Here is a 23,759-nt window from a genome sequence, read left to right as displayed (position 1 = left end):
CACATCAAAACGCCTCCTTGCTTTTTTATTGCCTTCTTGAGTTTCTTCTTCCAACAACAGCGCGATTATACATAATTTTTCGTTCGATAAACGTTGAAACATTTTTGCCGACTTGTATTCTGACGCGTAGCTACGAATGCACATGTATGCATTCTTATTGCAAGTACTCGACAATACGACGTAAGCAATATTGTGCCGTATCGTCATGGCCTCTAATGTATAAGTAAGCCGATTTTGTCTTGCACTCGGCCAAATTGCTGTAAACGTGACGTGACCGCGACGTGTAGGTAGATATGAATAGAAATGTAATAAAATGACATATTTGAAACGGAGTCGTGCAGTGCTGAAGCCGTGCAGTGCTGTTAAGTATGAACAGACCTTTAAAATTAATACTGACTATTTATATTAAAATACTTACCATTTAATATAAATACTGACCTTTTCATTATTTAAGCCGACTATTTGTATACTGAACGATGAATACTGGCCATTTAATATAAATACTTACATTTCATATTTAAATACCGACAAAAATAGACTAAATATTTTTGTTTATGGCAAACATTTGTGGTATTAGGGCCACCAGTTTGACAGTTGCGTGGTTTGATTGACTTGGTGCTTTTGCAGCAGTATAATGGCCAACAGTCGCTTAGAAAGAATTGGTACTATATTTACTCGGTATGTATTTGTCTTGTGATTTATGTGATTTATTTCCACCACAAATTAAGAAAAAAAATCTATTATAGGTTACAATCCCATTAAATTGATTCCATGTTCAGTTTTGATATGCAAAATGCCTTGTTTTCAAAAAACGTATAAAATTTACACATTTAAAAATTGAACTGTTCTGAATTTAGGTTAAACAACGTTTTTATTTTAGAATCTGAGGAGGTTAACTGCATGTTTGATGTATAATATTTTTGAAATATATTGAATATTTCTTGAATTTATCTATTTTTTGTTTTCCTCAGGGTGGAAGGTTTACTTCGATGCAAAGCAATGCATCCCGAAGATAGACCTATTTGGTGGGATATATATAGAGCTTTTCCCCCAACTAGGGAACCTGTTTTCGATCGCACTATTTCAGCAGTTACGATTAGACCAATTTATTACAAAGAAGATATCATAAGAGCGTTAGTATTTCATTTTTAAAGTCATCTGTATTTGCTTACATTTTCGAAGTGTTGTTGATTTGTTTTATATCTACTGATTTATTTTTCAATCGGTTTTCAGTAAATATCATAAGTCTGGCGAACCAATAGGAACTGTGAATCTCTCTGATACAAAAAGCAAGACAAATGTTCAACAACTTTTAGATATTCATGAAACAATGAAAAATTCTGATAATGAAAATGAAGAGTCTTTATATTTTCAAGCCATGGATGTATTGAAAGAAAGTATTGGTGTTAAAAGAGAGGACTGGTTGGAAAAAGCCAGTCGTGATACTGAAACAAAAAAATCATTTGCTTCAACGTTTGCAGAAGCTAAAAAGGATCAGACAGACTTAAAAGATATTTTCAAGGAATAGTAGTATGATCCATACGTTTAATTTTTGAATTATAGATAAATAGTGACTAGAATATAAAAATAAATTTGTTACACACCTAAGCTAAGTAATTTTTTTGAAACAAGTTCTCATCTATATAAAAATACCTAAATCCTGTGGATTACTGTTCCTAAATTGGCGAGTCGCAGTTGCAATACTTAACCATGTAATAAATAGTATTAGGGTTTTCTTTTAAATGAACTAAAAATTAATGTTAAAATAAATATTATTCTTATTTTAATTTACAATACATCATATTTGAGTTTAGATTATTTTTATTGTTTGTCAACTTGTCTGTGAATGAATCTTTTGGAATTTAAACTCATTGGTCTTGGTAATTCCTTTGATGCGTTTGGATCTTCAGCTATTTTTGGCATGATGTTATATGGATTATCTGATGAAGATTCTTCAGGTTTTTCATTAAATGTTATCCATGTCATTGGGCTGTAAATGATAAAGTACATAGATACTTTAATGAAATTTCAAATAACCTATAATTTAACATTAACGTGAGAATTTCAAATGTATTACCTGTTTTCACTCGGTATGACATCAAAAAATACTTTGTCTTTAACTTTATTATTGGCCGGTTTTGGTAATTTCAATCTCTGTGTAATTGGACGCTTTAATGGAAATGTGCCCTGTGTATCACCTCTTCCATTTCCAATTGTTTTTTGCTTTGGTTCATCTTTGCTATTTTCAAGAGATTCATTTTCTTTCGGTGCTTTTATTTTTTTTTCATCTTCATCTGGCGAACCATAATATAAGGTGTGTTCATTTTTATCTGGCTTCCAAATATTATTGTAATTTTCTCTTACAATGTGATCGCTCTTATAATTGCTTTGAGGAGTTTTTGGCGTAAATGTTTTTCCATTTTCATCATCTTCTGGATATTTGTGTAGTACATTACCAATATAAAAATATTTAGTAGGCGCTTTAGTTGTACTGTAGGATTTATGGAATGATTGATAAGTGCTTTGTGGTTTCAACTGAGGTTTATTTTGTAAATTTGGATCAATAACAATGGAAATATCTGTGTGCTGTTGATTGCCATACTCGGAGGCCAGATTTATATTGACGTTTGTCGGTCTAGGTTTATTTGGTGGATTTTTATTCTCTGGATATTTGTTTGTTCCGTAACCATAAAAAGGATTTTTGTTATTTGTTGAACTAACTTGAGGGTATTGCGTATTTGTTTGTTGAGAGTTGTATGTGTTTGAAAATTGTCCATATTCGCTTTGGAGTGGTTTGTCGTAATTGTCATTTGTCGGTCGAATGGTACTGAAAGATGTAGTGCCTTGGTAAGTCGGTTTTGAGTTCGTCAATGGTCTGTTTAGTAAAGGTTTTTGGTAGCTTGGGCGAGTAAAAAGAGGAATGATTTCTTCATTATCAAAAGAATTTTGAATAATTGGTTTGGAATTTGAAGACCCGTAACCATTATTGGAAGTAAAAGTATTTATAGGATCTACTTTTGGCGGACTATTTTCAATATAAATCGTTATTCCAGTATTAGCTGGTTTGTTTGAAGGTCGTAAGTTCTGTCCATAGTTAGCTTCATTGTTGCTCAAAGTCGGTCTTGTCGGTACTTTGTTTGGTATGAAATAATCATCATTAGGGTTGAATGAATTATATCGTTTGGTGGTTTCGACGTGGCTGAAGGTTACAAGAGTGTAAGGATTATACTCAGTTGTATAGGCATTTGCGTTCGGTCTGTATGGTCGATTTGGTCTATTATATCCAGTTTGGAAGGAATCTGTGTTGTCTTGTTGATCTGAATTGAAGTAACTATCAGGAAAATCACTCAATGGATTATTCGATTGTGGACGATTATAAGTGGTGGAAAATTGTGGTTTCGAATTTGAACTTTGTGGTCGTGCATTGTTATTGTATGGATCTTGATTTACAATTTGGTGGAAGGTAGTCATAGGTCGATACTCCAATTTATTGTTATCGTATACGGGTCGTTTGTTATATGGAAATACATTAGTTTGGGGTCTTATTTTAGAAGGTGTAGACCCTTGAACTGTGATTTTTATAGTTTCTTTTTGTGGAAAGCTCGATACGTATTTTGGTGTTGTGGTTTTGGGCACAATGTTTATTAAATACGTATATCTGTTTGGACTTTGAGTTGAATGATAATACTCTATTTGAGGCTTTGGTCTTGGTCGGGTCAACGGTTTTTCAGTAGTCGTCGATTGTCTGTTGAAGAGTCTGTCAAAGAATGGTAATTGGGAGTCACTATTCAATAAAAAGCCTAAAGTTTTTACAGAACTTTCCTCGTCGTCTGAAAAGTCATTGTTTGATTGTTTTTTATTGTCTTTTTGGTTCGGTCTTGAATTTATTTCGTCAGTATGGTTAAGTGAAGAATTATTTTTGTTGTTTTGAAGTTGCGTTACATTTTTCACATTAGGAAAAGATCTTTGGTCAACTTGTAGCTTGTCAGCGTCTGCCAGTATGTTTTTATTGAGATTTTTTTGTAAGTCACTAAACAAGGTCTCTAATTTGTCGTCTATTTTGACAGTCGGTGTCGAAGTCAAGTTTGAAAGAAGAGAGTCGTTTTGTAAGTCGGTCGTATTAGTTATAAAATGTACAGTTGGATCGGTATTGATTTTCGATTTCATGTTGTCAGAAAAATCTAATTTGTCATCGATTTTATTAGAATCAGAAGAGGTAAATTTGTTCAACGTCGAGTCAGTTGTCAATTTAGGATTTATTGTCGGTGGTGTGGAAGTTTTGTGGATATTATGGGGTTTTGTAGAAGAACTTTTAATGAAACTTCCTCTGTCAATGTCATTTATGTCATTAGAAAAGTCTAGTCTGCGTTCAGTCCAAGGAGTCAAGTCAAAATTGTTCAGTATTTTTGCTCCGCAAGGTAATCGTTCATTCCGTAAGTTGTCTGCAGTCAAAAATACAAAAGGTTGTACCGTTTCTATGCTCTCTAATGTTTGGCAAAGAATTTGGGCGAGCGTTACTTTTCTAATTTGTTGTAATTGTGCAGGTGTAAATGAGGACTCAAAACCTCCATTCTCATACCTATAAAAATAAAAATACCATACATAAAAAAGTCACAAGCACACTTTAAAACTGAATTAAAAATAATGATAAACTTACCAAAATCGATCTCCTCTCCGAATATTAGAAAATTGTTGTGCTATAATACAAGCAAATGTTGGTCCAACAAGACCTCCGACTACAGGACGCTCTGACATTCCTCCAGTAAATAGATCAATATCGTCAACATCTCTAAATTGTAACAATATTGTTAAGATAGTGTCAATATTTTCAACAGCAAAAAAATCTTGATATACATAATATAATCTTACATGTAAACATCTCTCAAATTTCTAACAGTACTTGCTGGCATAATTTTTAGCAGATCCGACCATTCCATTACGGGTGTAAGACCACAGGGTTCACGCCATTCAACGTATGTTGGAATACCATGATCTCTGCCTCTTTGGATGTTAATTGCAGCAAGATCCATTCCAAATTCAAATCGAGACGTTTGAAATAAATGATTTGTCAACTCCGGAGTGATGAACTCATCTCTTTTTTGTGATGGTTGATTGCACATGCCTAGAACTAGTCTATCTACGGCACCAAAACTCCATATATTTGAAGGATTAGTCAGTTCATCGTGGAGAGAAACATCTGCGAAAATTAAAATTCCGTTGTAAATAAATTGCAATTGTAAAAAAATTAGAAAAATAAAATAGAAAATATCACTAACTGTTGGGTAGTGGTCTGTGAAAATGATCATATCTCATGAAAGAATCTTGAACGAGACTATGGCCGAATCTGAAAGCAGCTGCACCAAAAGAATTGGCAGGACTCGGATTCACTTTACTACTATAACCTTTGTAATATCCTTTTTTGACTAAGTCTAAATCGAATAGTCGTGTCACTTCAGAACCTAAATGTATATAAATATTCGTTTATAAGCATTTAAACTAATTTACAATATACGTAGGTAATAAATTAATAATTCTCACCCAAAACAATTGGCAAAAATTCTCTAAAAGTTATATGTTGAATGAAAGCGCCAATAATCTTTCTTGATTCTTGATATAATTTTTCATCGCTCCAATGAGGATTGAGATGTGCGAGTTCTGTGGCCAAGCTTTATTAAAAAAATTTGTGTAAACAATTAAATGTAAATAGCATATAATATTTTATATTGCATATTCACCGGTTATGCTTCCTCAACCATATAATGTGCATGGCTACGAGGCCTGGATGTTCGTTCACTCTGCCATCCCCGGCTTTGAAACATGAAGCATCCACAGCACCTCCTTGACATAGTGCTTCTTCATCGTCTTCTCTTGGTGGTAGCAACGGTCTTCTAGCTTGTGCTCGTCCATACTGTAGTAAACCTATAACAGTAAATGAAACACTGGAAATGCAGCTTGATTTTATTTATTTAGCTTGAAGTATTTAGACAATACCTACATACCGTTTCTGAACAGCCTTAATTTATCAGCTTGTCGAGCTGAACTGCTGTAAATGGGCGAGGCATCAATGTAAGCGGTGACTTGGTTCATTTGCTCTCGCCAGCCAAATTCGCAGTCGACTCTTGGAGCTGGACTTGAGCGAACGAACTCCAAGCAACGGATACCTAGTGGCCCGTAGAAGGGGTCATCTTCCGGTACTTCTATAGGCATACATTCTGGATGCTGAAATCGAATAGTATTTTCAATGCTGATGATAAGAAAAAAATAAGTTTTTTTTTAAGGAGATAGGCTTTGTATATCTCACCAAGAATTGGGCTGGTACGAATCGTCGTCCACGGTCAAGACAGCATCGCGGCACTGAACCATTGAAGGACCTTGCCTGGGACGACGATGTGATGTCATGATCAAGGAATTGTCCCCATTGCATGAGCAGATGAGTGATAGCAGAAGCATCGCGAGGACGACCCGTGTGGACATGCTCGCTCACTAGCCGAGCACTCGGAAGACGATCGTCTCTTACTCCACGAGCTTCACCAGCTCCATCAGTATAAGACGGGGGCAAGAAGCGCTCCACCGGGGTAAGGGCGGATCCCCAGCGTCCTCTTCTTGGGTTGTTGCATGTACCATCGTGTGTACGATACCTGTGTAAGTTAAATAAGTGCTTATTACTAAAGCCCGGACCCTGAGGGGGCCGTTTATTGTTCAAATGTTGTAAATGCATTGTTAAAGGTTTGCCTAACCTTTTTCACAAACAATTGAAGAATAAACGGCACGCTTCCGGTCCTACCTCTACTTATTACACACTAATGTATGTACATACATACGACTCAGTGGTGGGGACACGAGCTTTTTTAGCGCGTAATTTATATTTTGGGCGTGAACCTCTTTTTCAGACTAATAAAGGACGAATACCAGTCAAGAAATTGATATTCTCGCATCTTTAGAAAAGAAATAGCTGCAATGAATACTTATGGTTAGTGAGCGGACCGGAAGCGTGCCGTTCATTGTTAATTGTTCGCGGTGCTTTGTTAAAGGTTCGCCGAACCTTTTTTTTGCACTCTAGCTTTGTAAATAGACACAAAACGCCCTGATTCCTGGAAAAAGCACGCTCCCTATTCGCCCTTTACTAATGGTATATCAGTACCTGCTATGGCCGTTCATTGAGACTAGAGATCGGCAAGACCCAGTGCTATTTGGACAAAAAATGGGTTCACCATTGTCTGTTACAATGAAATACAAAGCTAGAGAGCAAAAAAAAGGTTGGCCATTGTAATAGACAATGATGAACCTATTTTTTGTGTGAAATTACTGTTTATAATAATTTCACAGAAAATAACTAAATACTTTTTTCTGCCAGCAGGGATGTTCATTTTACTTTAAAACAATACTCTCAAAGGAGCTGATTAGCTAAAAACAAGAAATAATGCTAATTACCAGAGGTAGGCGTTAACTCGATGCTTTTCAAATAACAATAGACCTCTCCATTAATGTTCAAAGCAAGGGAGCAAAAAAGCATGGTTTTTCTAAGAAATTGACAATAGTGAACCATATTTTGGGCGAAAAGCATCGAGCCAACGCCTACCTCTGTTCATTACTAAGACAAGGCGGTCAGGTTGCTTCCGGCTAAAAAATGGTTCACTATTGCCAATTTCTATTGTCAACCATTTTTTTGCTCTCCTGCTTTCTCGGACAATGGAGAGGTCTATTGTTATTTTATGACGGAAACCTGACCGCCGCTCTTTACTTATTACTGACGAACGGACCTACATATGTCGTTAAATCCATTTTATTAAAATATAAATTATATTTTATAATGAAACCCTTGTCAACTGCATCTATAGAAAAAATAGGCCAGTAGGATAATAACTAGAGGTAGGATAGTCACAGTGCTATCCATTGTTCCATTGTTGAAAATCTTTTGTAAAAAAGGTTCGGCAAACCTTTAACAATGCATTTACAACCTTTAAACAATACGCGGCCCCTTCTAGGTCCGGTGACTAATAATAACTACGCTCTAAAAAAGCTCGCGTAGTTACCACTGAAATACGTACACAGTGAAAATGGTATTTCACTGTGTACGTATTTCTTTTGGAAAGGTCTTCATAGATTGGGTTGCTTATTTGCTTTAGTCCGATTGATATGTTGATACATTCAAATTACACAAATGTAATAATAAGCACTGACCTTTTAGAAGCTGATGGGCATCTCGGCACGCCTCTCAACGGACATTGTTCTCTGAGGGCAGATTTCTTTAGTGCTGCAAGTCTCGGAAGATTCGCGTTCGAATTTGACTCCCCGCCAGCGACTCTTCCTTCCAGCTCATCATTTAACCTGCGGACAAATCACAATTGATTATGACGCACAAGGAGTCGGATTCACTTTTCAAAGTCGTAAATCTGTTTAGAAAGCAACTGTGAATGCCAAACGGTCGTCCGTATCACTCTCGCTGGGTCACCGGACAGCGTGTACGTACGTGATTCGGATTAAAAGCAGTTATTTGCCGATACAATTCCGAAGAAAGTTGATACACGTATTAATTTGGAAGAAAGTGAAGCAGAGGTGTCGTAACTTTATTTTAGATAGTGAACAAAAAAAAAAAAGAAGAATTAAGCATAATGGGAATGTGTATGCACGACAACGAGAAGCAGTGAAACCTGTTTACGCATTTCAATGTTGCATATGGCGCCCAAGAATAAGTATGCACGTACAATAATAATAATACATATATCAAAGTTGACTTTCTCCGCGCGTTTTCTCTTTTCATGTTGACATTCAAATTTTAATCGAACGAGTACAGTTCAAGGTTTCTAAGATTGAAAAAGCGACTCCACCATAACGAGCCGTCCTACGCGTAGAAAGTCGACTCGTTTTCCTAATGCGAGATTTTCTTTCCGTAAAAGCGTAGATTGTTTAGAAATCGACCCAGATGAAAACCAGTTTTAAAAGTCAATGTTGACAGTTCAAGATCAATTTTTTTGCATCTTAAGTGCATAGGTTTATTAGAAAATCCAACTGCGATTTCCTATTCCATTTTCTAAGCATCTCAATACATTTAATTTTTATTTTAAGTATGACTTAAATACATATCGATGGTGTAGTACACAGATATTGTATGGAAAAACCTCAATTATTCCAGTATCTATGAACTTAAAATTCTATATAAATGCAAAAATGGACATGTGAAATCTGTACAACAAGCCATCGATATTTACATGTATGTATGTATGTATTATCCTTATAAAGTCGAGATAAACTGATTAATTGTATGGAAAAAAGAAACATCAATTGCAATACTAAAAATACAATAATAATTTCAAAAAGGAATAGCCCCCTTTTTGAAATTACATATTACATAGGAATGTTGTGTTAAATGTAATTTTTGTGTGAAATATGTTATTTAACAGAAAGCTTTGAATGCATTTGCATTTAATTTGAACGAAGAAAAACTTTCCATCCATTAACCAAATAGTATTTGGTTAGATGATTTCTATTATAATATATTTGGTAAAAAAATCTAATAGAAATGAAAAACGAGTTTTTTTTTTACAAAAGCGCAAAGTGCACCGATATATTTGTGTTAGATCTACTATGCTAAGAATTTAGAATTAATAGACAAATAATAATATTGATAATTGATGAATGATTAAAAAAAATCTTAATTTAAAATACATGTGTACTTGTTCTGTGAAGAAAGGGCTTTTAGACTGTATTCGTTGAGGGGTAACCGTGTTTAAGGGTTTTATAGGTCTACTTTATTGACCTTTAAAAGGGTTTTAATCAGTAGCGGATCCATAAAATTGTCAATGGGGGGGGGGGGGGGGTATTCAAAATAAAAAAAATAGTATATAAAAAGATTTTGTTAAAAACACTAGATAATAAATTATAAGGACTTATTTTTTGCATGGATAATAGAGTGAAAGGCCACTTTTATCTTGTATTTAGTTTAGTCCATTTACCTGGAAGAGACGTAATAAAACAAATGTGCAATTATATAAAATTAAAATGGGAAGAACTAAAATATATTTATACAAATCAAAATATGTTGTGAATGATTTATGTAAATATGAAAAAAAAAGTATATGTACATACATATGTATGAAATTTAGTTCGTCCAAGGGGGGAAGCATAGTACCCATAGATCCGCATATGGCTTTAATAATACATATAAATAATGTCTATTAATTTGAAAGTTTTAACTATTTCTGTCAACACATGAAAATTTAAGGAATTATGATAGGAATAATACTATATTAAATAAGTACATATGTACATATATCCTGATGTCTTTAGAAATTACGGCTGTTATTTCGAAGATCAATATAAACACTGTTCAGAGATTTGACATCATAAATAACTTTAATGGTTGTCTTTCTTAGTTAAAAGATGGAAATAAAATAAAAGAATATACACATATCACGTCAATTCAATAGTGTAATAATATTTCATGCATACGAGCAGATCCAATTTTTCACTACACCGATTTTAAGAAACCATTAAAAAAATTACCGCTATTTTTCGGAAAATTTTGATGCACTATTCGAATCTGCATTTTCATCTTGCACAGGAAAAACTACAGCTTCAGCTATCGGGAAAACGTGCTGGTCGCGTGCCGATACGCGGTATACTGATGAAATCGAAAACAGACTCAACGTATATATACTCGCGGTTTGCTTTGTGTCATAGTCATCGCCAACCTTTTTTCTAGACTCAAATTACACCAGTCATCGATTATTTCAGAATCTAATGCAAAAACTTAAATTTCCAGTCCGAACATTCGAATTTGAGCAGTTAGTTTCATTAATTACGTTTATTTTATGGAAAGTGTCTTTAAATTACGAACAACGGATGTCGACAATTAAACTTAAGCAAGAAGATTAAAGATATTATTTCGGTATTTTTCATTCATAAAGTTTATATTGTCACATGATGATATTACGGGTTGCCCCTGAGCGATACATTACATAAGATTAATCTTATACATACATACATACATACATATATATGTACAGTTATAGAATAAAAAAATAATTAAATAAAAAAAATTAAAAGAAATGTGTCGTGTTCCCCACGCAGTCGAATTTTTTTCAAATACCTTTTAAATATATTTAATTTAATATTTATATTCAATTGTGTAATATGAAAAAAATGGTAAAAACTACCTACCAACCTACCTACATATAAACAATATACATAAAACACAGACTGAAAAAAATATTAATTAATTAATTAATTAAATAAATTTTCAATCGATGGCAGTAAATTCTCTACGAAGTGGAAACATTAGTAGCGATCAGTATATATGGAAGTTTTTTTCTTTTGTTATTTTATTCTAATATACGTTTTGGCAGTGGTTTAGCTGTGACGTACATATGTATATCGAATCGAAACGATTATTATAGTACGGCGAGCGTTATCTCAGACAGACAGACATACACACATACGGAATAGCGATATTATATATATGTATGACATACATTTGAAATTCTATTCAAATAGTGGTGACATCGTGGGTAGGATAGTTTTTGAAAATTTGATAAGGAGCTGTTTCAACAATGAAATCAGATAAATTGTCAAACAAAAATAGGAAACGATCAACTTGGAGCATAAATATCCAAGTATGACCAGCAGCACTACAGAAATACTTCCAAATAAAGTCTTTTCAATCAAAGTCAGCCCAGGGCTTGAACCCGTGAACCTCTCGGTGGTTAGCATTAACGCAACCACCGAGCTATGCCGCTGCCTGTATGTATTAGAATTGAGTATAATTGAAAAACCATCAGTTGTAGACAACTGGAGATCGCTCTCAGTACATCCACGCGACTCTTACTCGTAGAAAGTGTAACCAGTTTTATTTTTATTTTACCACATACAAACAATTTATTATATATTTATGTCACAAATGTCCCCGATACGCATCAAGTGTCATGTTTTGAATCTAATTTAATCAACTATTAATGGTTGCGAAAAGTGAAAAAAATGGTTCTGTGCGACATGATCTCATACTAATCTCAAGATCAGATCAAATTTATCAGATGCTTTTTACTAAAATTTTCACTATGGTCGTTTTACAATGAAAGTGTTTCAATTCACGTTTTATTAGATATATTTGTCATTCTAAAAAATACAATGCGATTAATTAGAGCGTAGACTGGACCAAAAGATAGTCGCAATAGTATTTCATTGTTACTTTTGAAAAAAGGTACGTTTCCCGCCATTTCAGATTGCGCTACTTTCCATCCCGTCCCGTCGCTGTCAAGTTCATGGCTTTCCATTTGTGCTCGTGTGCTAATCGATCTTTTCGGTGTTGCTAAAACTATCCAATAAATATAAAAAAAATGTCGCCTTTCCATATCACAAAATATTGCATAAGTGTGTGGAATAATACGATATTGTGAATTAATTCAAACAAAAATAGCTGTATTCACACACAATGAATTAATTGATCGTAATCATACATTCAAAAGTGATTCGTCATTCTGATGCTCAAAATGGTGTATCGAGTTCATCTCTGTGTGAAACTAGGAAGTGTTAGACCGCAAAAAGAAGTTTGTTCTGAATAGCTTTTATTTAAAAATAATAAACATTGGGAATATGTAAAAGTTCTAAATGAGCCTACCATTGAATCTAATTGTTTTCTTACAAAATAGATAGCTCATTTGCATGCTGTTACTTTCACAGCTAAAAAACGTGTTCTTGACTTTTGAATTGTGTTTAAGAATTCATCTTCATGTCCCAGAAAACGAAATCTACAACATAAAACATTTTACGTATACAAAACTCATGTTTAAAACATCGTAATGCGACCGAAAATATTGAAATATATGTGTAGGTATTTAAATTTGAAAAAAAGAGTGTTGTGTTTATAATAAATAGCACCTGTTTAACGAGAGTCACGCAGAAGAATATATACACAGTAGTGAACAACGTCCATTCAAATTGTGCTTATTATGGTTGATGAACATGTTTCAAAAAGAAAATACTGCTTCCGTGGACCATTGTAGCGCGGTTGAAGGTCAATTACATGAAAGAAATTTTGGCTTAAAAGATTGTGATAGGTTCGCCTTTCACTCCACATCATTGGATTTTTCACATCGAAATAGTGACCTCATTCGAGATATTTTATATTGTTTTTATTATTTTTTCATCAAAGTAAAACTTTCTTTAGATAAATCGATAAAATTTTGCGAGAATTTCACGCAATCTGAATTAAATCCATTCAAAATATGATACGAATTAAGGACACGAAGCGTTCAGAGATTGAAATTATACAGTGAGTGAAAGTGATATGACATTTCAGGCTTCTTCTCTTTTTCGAAATGTTACTTGTAAAGTGGCGATAAGATTGGAAATGTTGGTGGTTTGGTTTAGTGTTTTGTTCAATCTGTGAAGTAGATCAGGCTAAGGCAGAGGCGTTTTGAAAAAATGAAACGAGAAGAAAGTTGTTCGGCAAGATTCGTACTGAAGACCCTGAAGATGGAGAGAGCAACGCAAACCACCAGTCTATCACCACTTTAAACCGGAACAATCAAAGGAAGTATCGTATTGAAGGAAAGAAGGTTTCAAAGCCTGGGAAATTTAGGACAAATATTTAGGACAGTTTTGTTTGAATGTTAAAATAATAATAGATTTCAAAACACGACATTTAAGACTGTCTTCGAAGTACCGATTCAGGCATTTCACGAGGGTGACTGATGTTAAACGAAAATTTCAATCAAACTAGGGAGAAAATTACAAATCCTCGAAATTGATACATACTACATATGTATATCCTTCGATAGTTTGAAGAAGCATATTGATTGAAAGAAAGAACATTTCAAGAAAGATTTCTACGATGGCTGTTAACGAATTGGAATTCCGATCTCAAAAGAATGAAAAAAATAGAAACATAACTAGGGTGACCATACGTCCCGTTTTGACCGGAACAGTTTTCGTAAAATTGTTTGTTTTTCCCGTTTTGTCCGTCTGAATTTATTTATCTTTTCGATATTGTTTTTATTTCCATATTGTTCCAAATCAATTAGTTTCCCAAAAATAAATATTATTATGTAAATATACATATACAGAGTATTCATTTTAAAGTAACATTTAAATAATTTGTTACATGATTAATTTAAAAAAAAATCGCTTTATGATATTATTTTTGTCATAATTATTTTTAAATAACTGTAAAATATAATATTATACTAAATTAAATTTTTTATCTCGTTTCATTTTCTTTTTTATTAATAAAACGTACGTTCTGGTAAAAATTATGTTATGTAACAAAAGAAGAAATCAATAGCCGCATATATTTTTTGCAACTAAACCGAGAATATCTTTTTGGAGCATTTGTAGCTATTTTATTTGTCAATTTTACACGTTTCTGAAAAAAAATCAGCCTGCGGCGTATGAAGGTCAATTATTATACAATTTTCTATTTTCTTTGTACATACACAAGAATTGTACATTCTGAAAAAAAATATAATTACTTGGCAATTTTAATAGTACAAAGGTTACTCGAGGGAAAAATTATAAAATTTTTGGACGTGCTACACATTTGTTTTATTTTTTTGGGGAGCGTCCCGTTTTGAGTCCAGGGAAATATGGCCACGCCGAACATAACAGAAATATAAATGGTATCACAAGAAGAAATGGGAGAAGACTGTATTACTCTGAGGATATCTTCACCTTCTTTTAATTAGGATGTTTTCCTTAAAGCTACAATAAAGCTTAATTGCTTTTGACACTTTGAGGTACGAGAAAATGTTTATGTACATTTGTATATCGCGATTCTTAAAGCTCTGAAGTTCAAGGTGTCAATTAAAACTTACAGGTATTCGGAGATTCCATTAGACACTTTCGTATGTGGCACTTTCGAGCCAAATGTAAATATTAGCAAAGATCGTGTAAAAATAAACTGCGGTCGTGCGCAAAAGCTTCAGAATGAACATTTAGAAAGCTGGCGACCTCATCTATTAACTTTCGTCACGGCGGCAAAGTTCTTGGCGGAAGATGGATGATATGAAAGAAACACCGAAGAGTGTCAGTCTCGAAACGATAAAAGAACCATCGAGAGTCGAATGCAGATCCACACATTGTAGAAAGCAGCGTGTTAAATTCTGGAGACATTTAAGCTAATTTGCAGTACAGCTATGTATGTTGGGAGAAAAAAAAAACGCACCTTTGATCAAACACGATGTGCTTTCACACTTTTTTTCTTAAATAAACATATACGTACGAAAAAAATTTCATAAATGATAATTCATCTACAATACGGTTCACTTATACATAAAATGCGTGGATTAAATTTCTATTATAACTGTTCTTAGTATGTATCGACACGTCAGGTCCCAGATAGAAAATTATGCGAGTGAGTAATAACTTTAATATTTTTAGTACCATATCGTCTTTCCAGTGATGTAAAACTTGGATGTTGAACGCCCAAGATGTTACACAAAGTCTAATGCACTCACAGGAGTATTGAACGCTGTATGCTTGGGCATAATGAGAAGAGATAGGAAACGGAATACGTGGTTGAGAAGTTTGAAAAGGGTAGTTGATATAGTGGAGAGAGTGAAGATATTGAAATGGTAATGGGTGGGTCACGTAGTTATAATGGACAAAAGGTGAGCAAAATAAGTGCTAGAATGGTAACCAAGAGAATTTCAAAGGGTGAAAGGAAGGGCGCAAGGAAGATGGGTTGACGAAATTAGAATAGGGTGAAATGGAAGAAGGTGCTGATACACAGAGTGGTACACGGCACGTATTTTTTTAGATGGTTTTGTACATGCAAAAAAAGAAAAACGCTGCTCCGCCAAATCTGTATTGTGGTGTCCTGCGACATCCCCTGGAGTATTTTCGGTGATATTTTATCCTTATATTGATCGAAAGCGGTGGTTCCCATGTAGGAGAAACTTGTCGACATAATTTACAATTACATTAAGATATGTACATCCATCACAGCTAGAAACCCCAAGCACGTCCCGTACCGTACTTTTTAGGGCAAAGCACACAGAGGCACGCGGCACGTGTTTTTTTTAGTTCTAGTGGCTTCCAGCTAGAAAGTACGTTCCTTTAGTTCATTGTTGATACGATTTTATTATTTCGACAAGTTTCACCTGCATTGCTTCAAATTGTGGAATCACCGTTATCGATCATTGTCAAACCTATGTCAATACAATGATAAAATATCACCGAAAACACTCCAGGGGTGACTGGGAGCCGCAGGAAAGATTATGCGTGCTAGCGTTTTTTTTACATGTGTAAAACTATTAAAAAAACACGTGCCGCGTGCCTCTTTGTTTGTTTTCGCCCTTAGTGTTTTTTTGATTTTTAAATGCTTTTTATTATTACGAAATTATGTTCACAATACATCTTACATCTATTTTAATAGCTACTGATCTACTGTCTGTGTTTACTATGAGAATTGTGAAAAAACTCAGATACGAATGGAAACGTGTTGGAGAGGCCTTCATCCAGCAGTGGATGGTGATGATGAGATGATGATGACGATCATGATCATCTTAATATAAGTATCTTTTTATTGCTATAATAACAATCGGTTATGTAGATATAGATAACGTCTAGCTTTGATTTTCCGAAAATAAGCGATCTTGAAGAAAATTTTCAAATCATATAAAATCTGAAGTTGATTCAGATTTTAGTAAATAGAGATGTAGTAAAATGTATGTGGTTATTATTTTTCTCTCTAGCCTCCTCGTGACAAGTTCATGACCATTTGGAACGAACTGATGTGCACATTCGTAATAATTATCTTCTACATAACGCGACATTCCGAAGTATGCAGAGAGTACTACATACACTGACCTTTACATGACCAGTCCACTGAGTTCCTACTCCTATATGTATATGTACATCATTTTTCGATTTTGGTTATAAGCAACCTATCCATGTTTACCACATGCTTTTAAAGAATCGAAGATTCCTTCTTTTTTACCAAATATCGGTCTCCGTGGCGAGACAGAATGTTAAATTACAGAAAACGCAAATATCGGAAGGCAAAGATCGAAAATCGAAAGATCTTAAGTCGAAATATAAAAAAAATGGTGCATGGTAAACGGTACATACTCACTTAATTTGCGCGAGCAGGATACAACAGGAACAAGAGGAACAGGCTTTTCCTCCCGTATTAATGTGCGCGCGCAGAATACGGGAGGAAAAGCATGTTCCTCTTGTTCCTGTTGTATCCTGTTCGCGCAAATTAAGTGAGTATGTACGGGAGTATGTACCGTTTACCATGCACCATTTTTTTTTGATCTTTCGACTTAAGATCTTTCGATTTTCGATCTTTGCCTTCCGATATTTGTATTTTCTGTAATTTAACACTCTGTCTCGTCACGTAGACCCATCATTTTTCGATTTTGGTTATAAGCAACCTATCCATGTTTACCACATGCTTTTAAAGAATCGAAGATTCCTTCTTTTTTACCAAATATATATATTTTTAAGATGATAATAAAAAAAAACAAATGTAAACGTGCAAAATAGTTAAACATAAAATTTAAATTTAAATGTTTTATATGTAAAGAGGCTTTTATGGTTAAAGAAAAACATAAAAACGTGAATTTCATAGTACACAATGCTTTGAAATTCACGCTGCGGTTTAAGAATTCGCACTGCTTCGTACAATACATAGATTTCTAAAGCAAATAAAAACGAAATGAGTCGTGTTAATTCCATTTTTTTTAATTAATCGATTACGTGCTAACACACAGTGTACGTATACAATAATAAAAATGATAAGTGATGTGAAAAGTCACGTTGAAGATGCGAAAAGAAAGTGATGAGATTTTCTCTTGGCAATTAGATGCGCGCCTCGCTCGGTTAGCCTGGCCTTTGTTTACCCTAACATTAAATTGGGTAAAACGTTGTTAATTTACTGTAAACACACATAAGTATATAGGTTTTAACGAATTTAATCGCTTCGTCGATTCGTCTAATTCTGACATGCTGTTTTTAAATTTTCTCCTATTTTCGGCCAACCACTTAATTCAAAATGTTGCGACATCGGTTTATACGCCGTGACGCCTCTCCGGTCACACTCAGCGTATTAATAATAACGTAAAATAAACGAAAGTGATCATTTTCTTTTTTTTTTCTCTCTCTTCTCCCTTAGTTCGCTTTGTTGCGAAATCGAACAGGTCGTTTACGTGTTAAATTCAGTGGAAAATCGTTTAATGCTATCGACGAAGCTGGAAAACGACAATGCTTCGTCGCCGCAAATTATTATTTGCAAAGAGAAAATACACTGCAGTCGTATAATTTTATGGTGTAAGTATATTCTAAGCAACTGTCGAAGCATTAAATTGAGGTTTGAAAATGTTGTTAAATGAAATCATACGTGAATAGCACGTTACGTGGAAAATTGTTTAAAGCTTTTTGACACTTCACTATTATTTGTTCATCTGTTTAGCAAAATCTGTATATTGAAAGTGATTCAAACATTGTATCTTCTGCTAAATAATTCTATATTATAAGTATTGTGATATTTTATTATCATATCTTATTGTGTATGTATATGTTACAGACGTTACAGGCCAAGTGTTCACTCTGGTTCGTTCATGAAGATACTAGTTTATTCATACACGAACCATTGGTTGTAGTTTAAATGCTAACAATCAAAATCTGCAAATATACTCACCAGGTGTTGCATAAATATATAACCTGTCAAATCTTTTGAGCTTTCAAAATCATTGAGATGTTAAAGCGCCAAATATTTGAAACAGGAAATACTTGGAAACCGCATTATGACGTTGCTATAATTCCCATTTGTGTTAGTATTCAAAATATTGCAAGCTAGGGTAAGAATACGTACATACAAAGAAGATGGGATAAAAAATTGAGAATACTTAAACTTTTGCCTAGTAGTTTGAGCATGAGCAAACTATGGAGTTTGTTTGTCAATTTGTTCTGTTGTATACATTATAACTGGCCAGATTGGTTCGTGTATGAACAAACTAGTAAGTTCATTAACGAACGAAGTGCACGCTTAGACATGAATTTATAAATATATTTTATTTTCAAACAATCACGCACACTCGTCTTAACAGATTGCTCCAATGTGACGAGTGTAATATAAGTTTAATATATTTATATTAAACACGACATCAATGGTCAAACATTGTATAGAAGTATTGTAAGACAAATATAAGCATCAATTAACATCTGCAGAGACATCTATGGACAAATTTGCAGCATTTATACAAATCAGCGAAATTCGGGGTGCTAAAAAACTTGAAATTTTGCGAGAAAATGGGTGTAGGTTGCTAATTTGTTGGAACCGTTGCAATGAAAATTTGAAAATTGGCAAACTCTGATAGGAAACGATCGACTTTTACTCACGTACATATAACCAAGGTCTGGCCAGCAACACTAGATTAGGGCTCGAGCCCGTGACCCCTCAGTAGTTGGAATTATACGCTAACCAATGAGCTACGTTACGAATCTTATACGCAAGAAAAAAATAATGTATGTATTATAAAAGGGATTGGAATTGATTTTCGTCATCGTAATTGGATATAATAATTCTTCGGAGTTGAATTTCACCTTTTTATGGTTTGTATCATTTGAAGTTTTTTTTCAATATAAATAGTTGTATACGTTGTGAATTAATTTAATTAAGCGTTGCGCGTGTAATTTGTAAAATGTAAGTTCTTACGGAGAGAAAGTCGATTCGAGTTGACGAGAACGAAACAATTAAAATTTCGTAGAAATTTTCCACGATTTCCATTGCACAAATTCCGAATATATTATAAGTAATTATAATAGTGAGACTTTTTTCCCGCAAAAAACGCGGATATAATTATTGTAATACTGATAAGTTTTTGTACTACAAACTTCACACACTTCAAAAGCACATTTCTTTTCAATAACAATTTTTCTTTGTGATTTCAAAATGCGCAAAAAGTAAAATCGTAGATTATATTCATAGGGGAAAATACTCCGGTGTTTTAATATTTATATATGTATATATATATACATATATGATATATCTAACGAAATATATTACGAAAATAATATCAAGATCAATAGAAAGTTATAATATGACAAAATTATAATATTTCGCATATTTTATCACTCAAAACACCGGACTACGATATTTTTCGTTTACATGAAGATAAAATAAAGCGCTACTTACTTTTGTTTGAGATGTGTCGATGCTTGAAGAGCGGCATATCCAAATCGAGCATATTTTCTAGCTTCTTCTGATTGCCAATTGAATGTTGCTACATAGCGAGCTGGATTGTCAGCTTCTAGCCACAATCCTGATAAGTTACAAAATGTTAATATTACATATCCGCATTTAGTCAATTTATTATATTGCATATAGTATCTGATTTACCCATATTATAAAGTTTCGGTTCGTCTACTTCATACAACTGCTTCATTTTATTCATGCCATATTCGACAGCTTCTTTGATGTATTTTTCTTCATTGGATACATTCTCCTCGCTCGATTCGTCTTCTACATCTTCTTCTACGCTCTCTTCCGAATCAAATTCAACGCTCTCTTCGGAATCTAGATCGAAATCATCGCCGATTTTCGATTGGATTTCGATTTTTTCATTGGCTTGTGTAGGTTGCACCGTAACCAAATGACCGGTAATGGGTATGTTATTTTTGACAAAATTAACATTGAATTGGGCATTTGAAAGTGGTTCTGGCTTCGAAGCAGTTGAAGAACTGCTTCTTTGGTTGACATTCGTCTCGCTTTGAGTCGTCCAAAATTTGAACAATGTAGTACTCTCGTCGTTGATGTCCGTGCTCTTTTCGCTTCTTTTAGTTGTGGATTCTAATTTTTTCGTAGTTCTTGGATTGTTAGTGATGAAAGATATTGTGACGTATCGATCTTCATCGTTCTGTTCACTTTTTCTGGTAGTTTTTGTCGGACTTTCGTCTTTTACTCTTTTCGTCGATGTCTCACCTTCTATGCTAAGCTTCGTCGATTCGGTTTCGCCATACGCTTCTGTAGTCTGGCTTGATTTTGCAGAGTCTTTTCCGGTAGTCGATGATGACGGCGATGATGATACCGAGGCGATCTCTTCAGTCAGTAATTGTTTCGATTTTAAAATATCGTCGATTTGTTCGGTCGTAGTTTCGTAATCGTCGCGATTCGATTCGATTACGATCGTCGTTACGTCTATGTCGGATTTAGGCTGTTTCGGATCGTCCAATCCGGTATAATTGGATGACGATTGGTAAATTTGCGTTGTCGAATTCGATTCGGAGATGTCCGATTGCGTTGTGCAAGTTTGAATCAGATGAAAGATGATCGCTAGCGTTGCGGTTGCTGTTCGTGCATTGAAGCTGAAAATTTTGTGTTGCAAACAAATGACTTTTTTACAGTATAAAATAAAAATTTAAATTAAATATGAAATAATTAAACAATTGAATCTACATATACATGCATGACTAACAGTTAAAATAATAATGTATGAATTTATATTTTTTAAATGATCTGTATCTCTTAAGAAGGATATTAATATTAATGACACTCAATTCATCACCACATATCTAATGTCTTTTTAATAATTGGGGGTGCCTGTAATAAGATCCTCATTCGATAACGATTATAGAAACTGGATGTTGTTAGACAATATACTCGCATAAATATGTCCCAATTGGATGTATTATGATTACGCTGACTATGCGTCCTTTATTCTTTTGTTTAGATTCATTTACTTTCTAAAATTGCCTTTGTCCTTTATTTTTTTGTTAAGTCGATTATCACTAGCACGATCCTACCGGCGAACCTTAAAAAATCGGTGCTTTTTTCTGTTATAGAAATGATAGAGAGATAGATCAATAAATGAAAAGATCGAAAAGTGATAAGCCCTGTCAATATGGGTGGGTTGAAATTTTTGTATATTTCACAGATAAAGAATTAATTTTAAAAATCGTTGAATTGTTGAATCGTTGAATGTGTCCCTGGATCTAATGCCCCCATTGAACAAATATTTTCATTAGTGAACAATATGTGGACCACTGAAAAAACCTTATTAAAAATAGACACACTAGGAGTGTGCATTTATACAAAATGCAACTTTGAAATGAGCTTACCACGTGAACCAACGTTATTCAAAAGGTTTATTCTTGTGAAAAATATAAAAATTAATGACATGACAATTAAATTTCAAAAATTAATAGTTAATATGATTGTTTAAATTTTATAATGAATATTATAAACTTATAAAGCATTGAGAATTAGCATAACTTATAAAGCATTAGCATATTAAGTTACAAAACGATTCTTTATGTGTCCTTTATTTTCTCCAAAAAATATGGTTATTGTAATCATGATATCTGATAAGTGGTTTGATAGTTTGTCCACCCAAAGACGTGTTTATACAATTTATAACATAATGATGTAACATATATCACATACATATATGTATATTAAAAACAATTTGGAAACTGAACAATACATTGATATGTATGTATGTACATATGTAAATATGTTGTTGTAAGCAAATATTAAAGCTTTATTTTCTATGTAAACTTTTGATAAACATTTTAGCAAACAGGAAACGTTAAAGTAATATGTTTATTTTTATAAATTAAGTTTTTTCTGTGTTTATGTATAGTTTTCATACGAAAACTTAAGAAATTGTAAGGTATTATATGTAATACAAAATTATATTATATGTCGACAGTCATTGACATAAACCATCTTGCAAAATAAATGGACATACTTACTAATTGAACATTTTCGATTCTTGCATCATAGTTTTAGACACTTCTTGGTGTATCATCTGCCATTTATTTTGACGTTTTCGACATGCAACAAAATAAATATTCAAATTCGCCGATGCGGCGCGTTGCCAAACATCCTCGTTCAAATCAACCGCGCACAATATTTGCCCTCATGACGACACTTTCTATCCGCTTGTCCGATGATTTCTCAACTGGTCGCCGACACTTGTATAATAATAATGATGTCTATCATAAAGTGGAAGACACAAAAACCGATGGGTTGCACAAGGGCGAGCGTGCAGGAGGCGACTGTTGTCGTGAATGCGCGAGCAATCCTGGTTTCCGATCAGCAGGTGAAGTCTGCTGATGGAAGTACAGTTAGACGACCTCCGGTGCTGATGATGAGGTGTCGATGCCTTCATCCTGTTTTGCTGCGAGATTTGCGTTGCAGGGGTTACCAATCCCAAGGGGAATGGCAATGAACCGGTCACACTGTGCAAGACCACTTTACATAACATGAAGTCGATTGTTATATCTACATATTTATAATATATAGGAAATACTTTCAGACTGTTTGTAGAAGAAAATTTCCACAATCTAGAAAATATAGTCGGTCTCCGTGACGAGCCGGAATGTTAAATTACAGAAAACGCAAATATCAGAAGGCAAAGATCGAAAATCGAAAGATCTTAAGTCGAAATATAAAAAAAGGGTGCATGGTAAACGGTACATACTCACGTACATACTCACTTAATTTGCGCGAGCAGGATACAACAGGAACAAGAGGAACAGGCTTTTCCTCCCGTATTGATACGGGAGGAAAAGCCTGTTCCTCTTGTTCCTGTTGTACCCTGCTCGCGCAAATTAAGTGAGTATGTACCGTTTACCATGCACAAATTTACAAATTTTCCATGTTGCCTGATTAATTAAGTTAAAACTTTGAAGAGGCACTTCTTAATGCTTCAGGTTCAGATGGTGATGGCATCTTAATGCAACAGCATATGTTTTTTATTATTATTTCGAACAGATATACGATATCAGGCAGATAGATTTATATAAGTTATCAGCAG

At 34.0% G+C, this 23,759-nt stretch overlaps 2 protein-coding genes across 2 annotated transcripts; one reads left to right on the top strand and one right to left on the bottom strand.

Moving 5' to 3' along the window:
- The first annotated feature begins 550 nt into the window (after nt 1-550).
- mRpS23 (mitochondrial ribosomal protein S23) lies at nt 551-5,237 on the top strand. The gene is made up of 3 exons (XM_077440742.1): nt 551-678; nt 972-1,133; nt 1,234-5,237. The coding sequence occupies exons 1-3, from the start codon at nt 635-637 to the stop codon at nt 1,526-1,528; spliced, it is 501 nt and encodes a 166-aa protein (XP_077296868.1). The 5' UTR covers nt 551-634; the 3' UTR covers nt 1,529-5,237.
- On the bottom strand, nt 1,822-22,748 carry LOC143918572 (uncharacterized). Its single transcript, XM_077440511.1, has 13 exons — nt 22,693-22,748; nt 20,339-21,303; nt 20,135-20,261; nt 8,182-8,328; nt 6,302-6,638; nt 6,000-6,219; nt 5,736-5,919; nt 5,539-5,666; nt 5,277-5,459; nt 4,870-5,197; nt 4,658-4,789; nt 2,078-4,579; nt 1,822-1,990 (listed from the first exon to the last, which is right to left on the bottom strand). The coding sequence occupies exons 1-13, from the start codon at nt 22,746-22,748 to the stop codon at nt 1,822-1,824; spliced, it is 5,478 nt and encodes a 1,825-aa protein (XP_077296637.1).
- Nucleotides 22,749-23,759: the final 1,011 nt, after the last annotated feature.

The sequence above is a fragment of the Arctopsyche grandis genome, chromosome 11 (genome assembly GCF_051622035.1).
Source record: "Arctopsyche grandis isolate Sample6627 chromosome 11, ASM5162203v2, whole genome shotgun sequence".
In the NCBI taxonomy this organism is placed as follows: Eukaryota; Metazoa; Arthropoda; class Insecta; order Trichoptera; family Hydropsychidae; genus Arctopsyche; species Arctopsyche grandis.
This window is presented reverse-complemented; position numbering and strand designations above follow the sequence as displayed.

Coding starts and splice junctions, on each gene's coding strand:
- LOC143918572 (XM_077440511.1), bottom strand. CDS start 22,748: ATGATACACCAAGAAGTGTCTAAAACTATGATGCAAGAATCGAAAATG. Junction 5,920..5,999: donor ATTAAGGCTGTTCAGAAACG/GTATGTAGGTAT, acceptor TTACTGTTATAG/GTTTACTACAGTATGGACGA. Junction 4,790..4,869: donor AATTTGAGAGATGTTTACAT/GTAAGATTATAT, acceptor GTTACAATTTAG/AGATGTTGACGATATTGATC.
- mRpS23 (XM_077440742.1), top strand. CDS start 635: ATGGCCAACAGTCGCTTAGAAAGAATTGGTACTATATTTACTCG. Junction 679..971: donor ATTGGTACTATATTTACTCG/GTATGTATTTGT, acceptor TGTTTTCCTCAG/GGTGGAAGGTTTACTTCGAT. Junction 1,134..1,233: donor AAAGAAGATATCATAAGAGC/GTTAGTATTTCA, acceptor ATCGGTTTTCAG/TAAATATCATAAGTCTGGCG.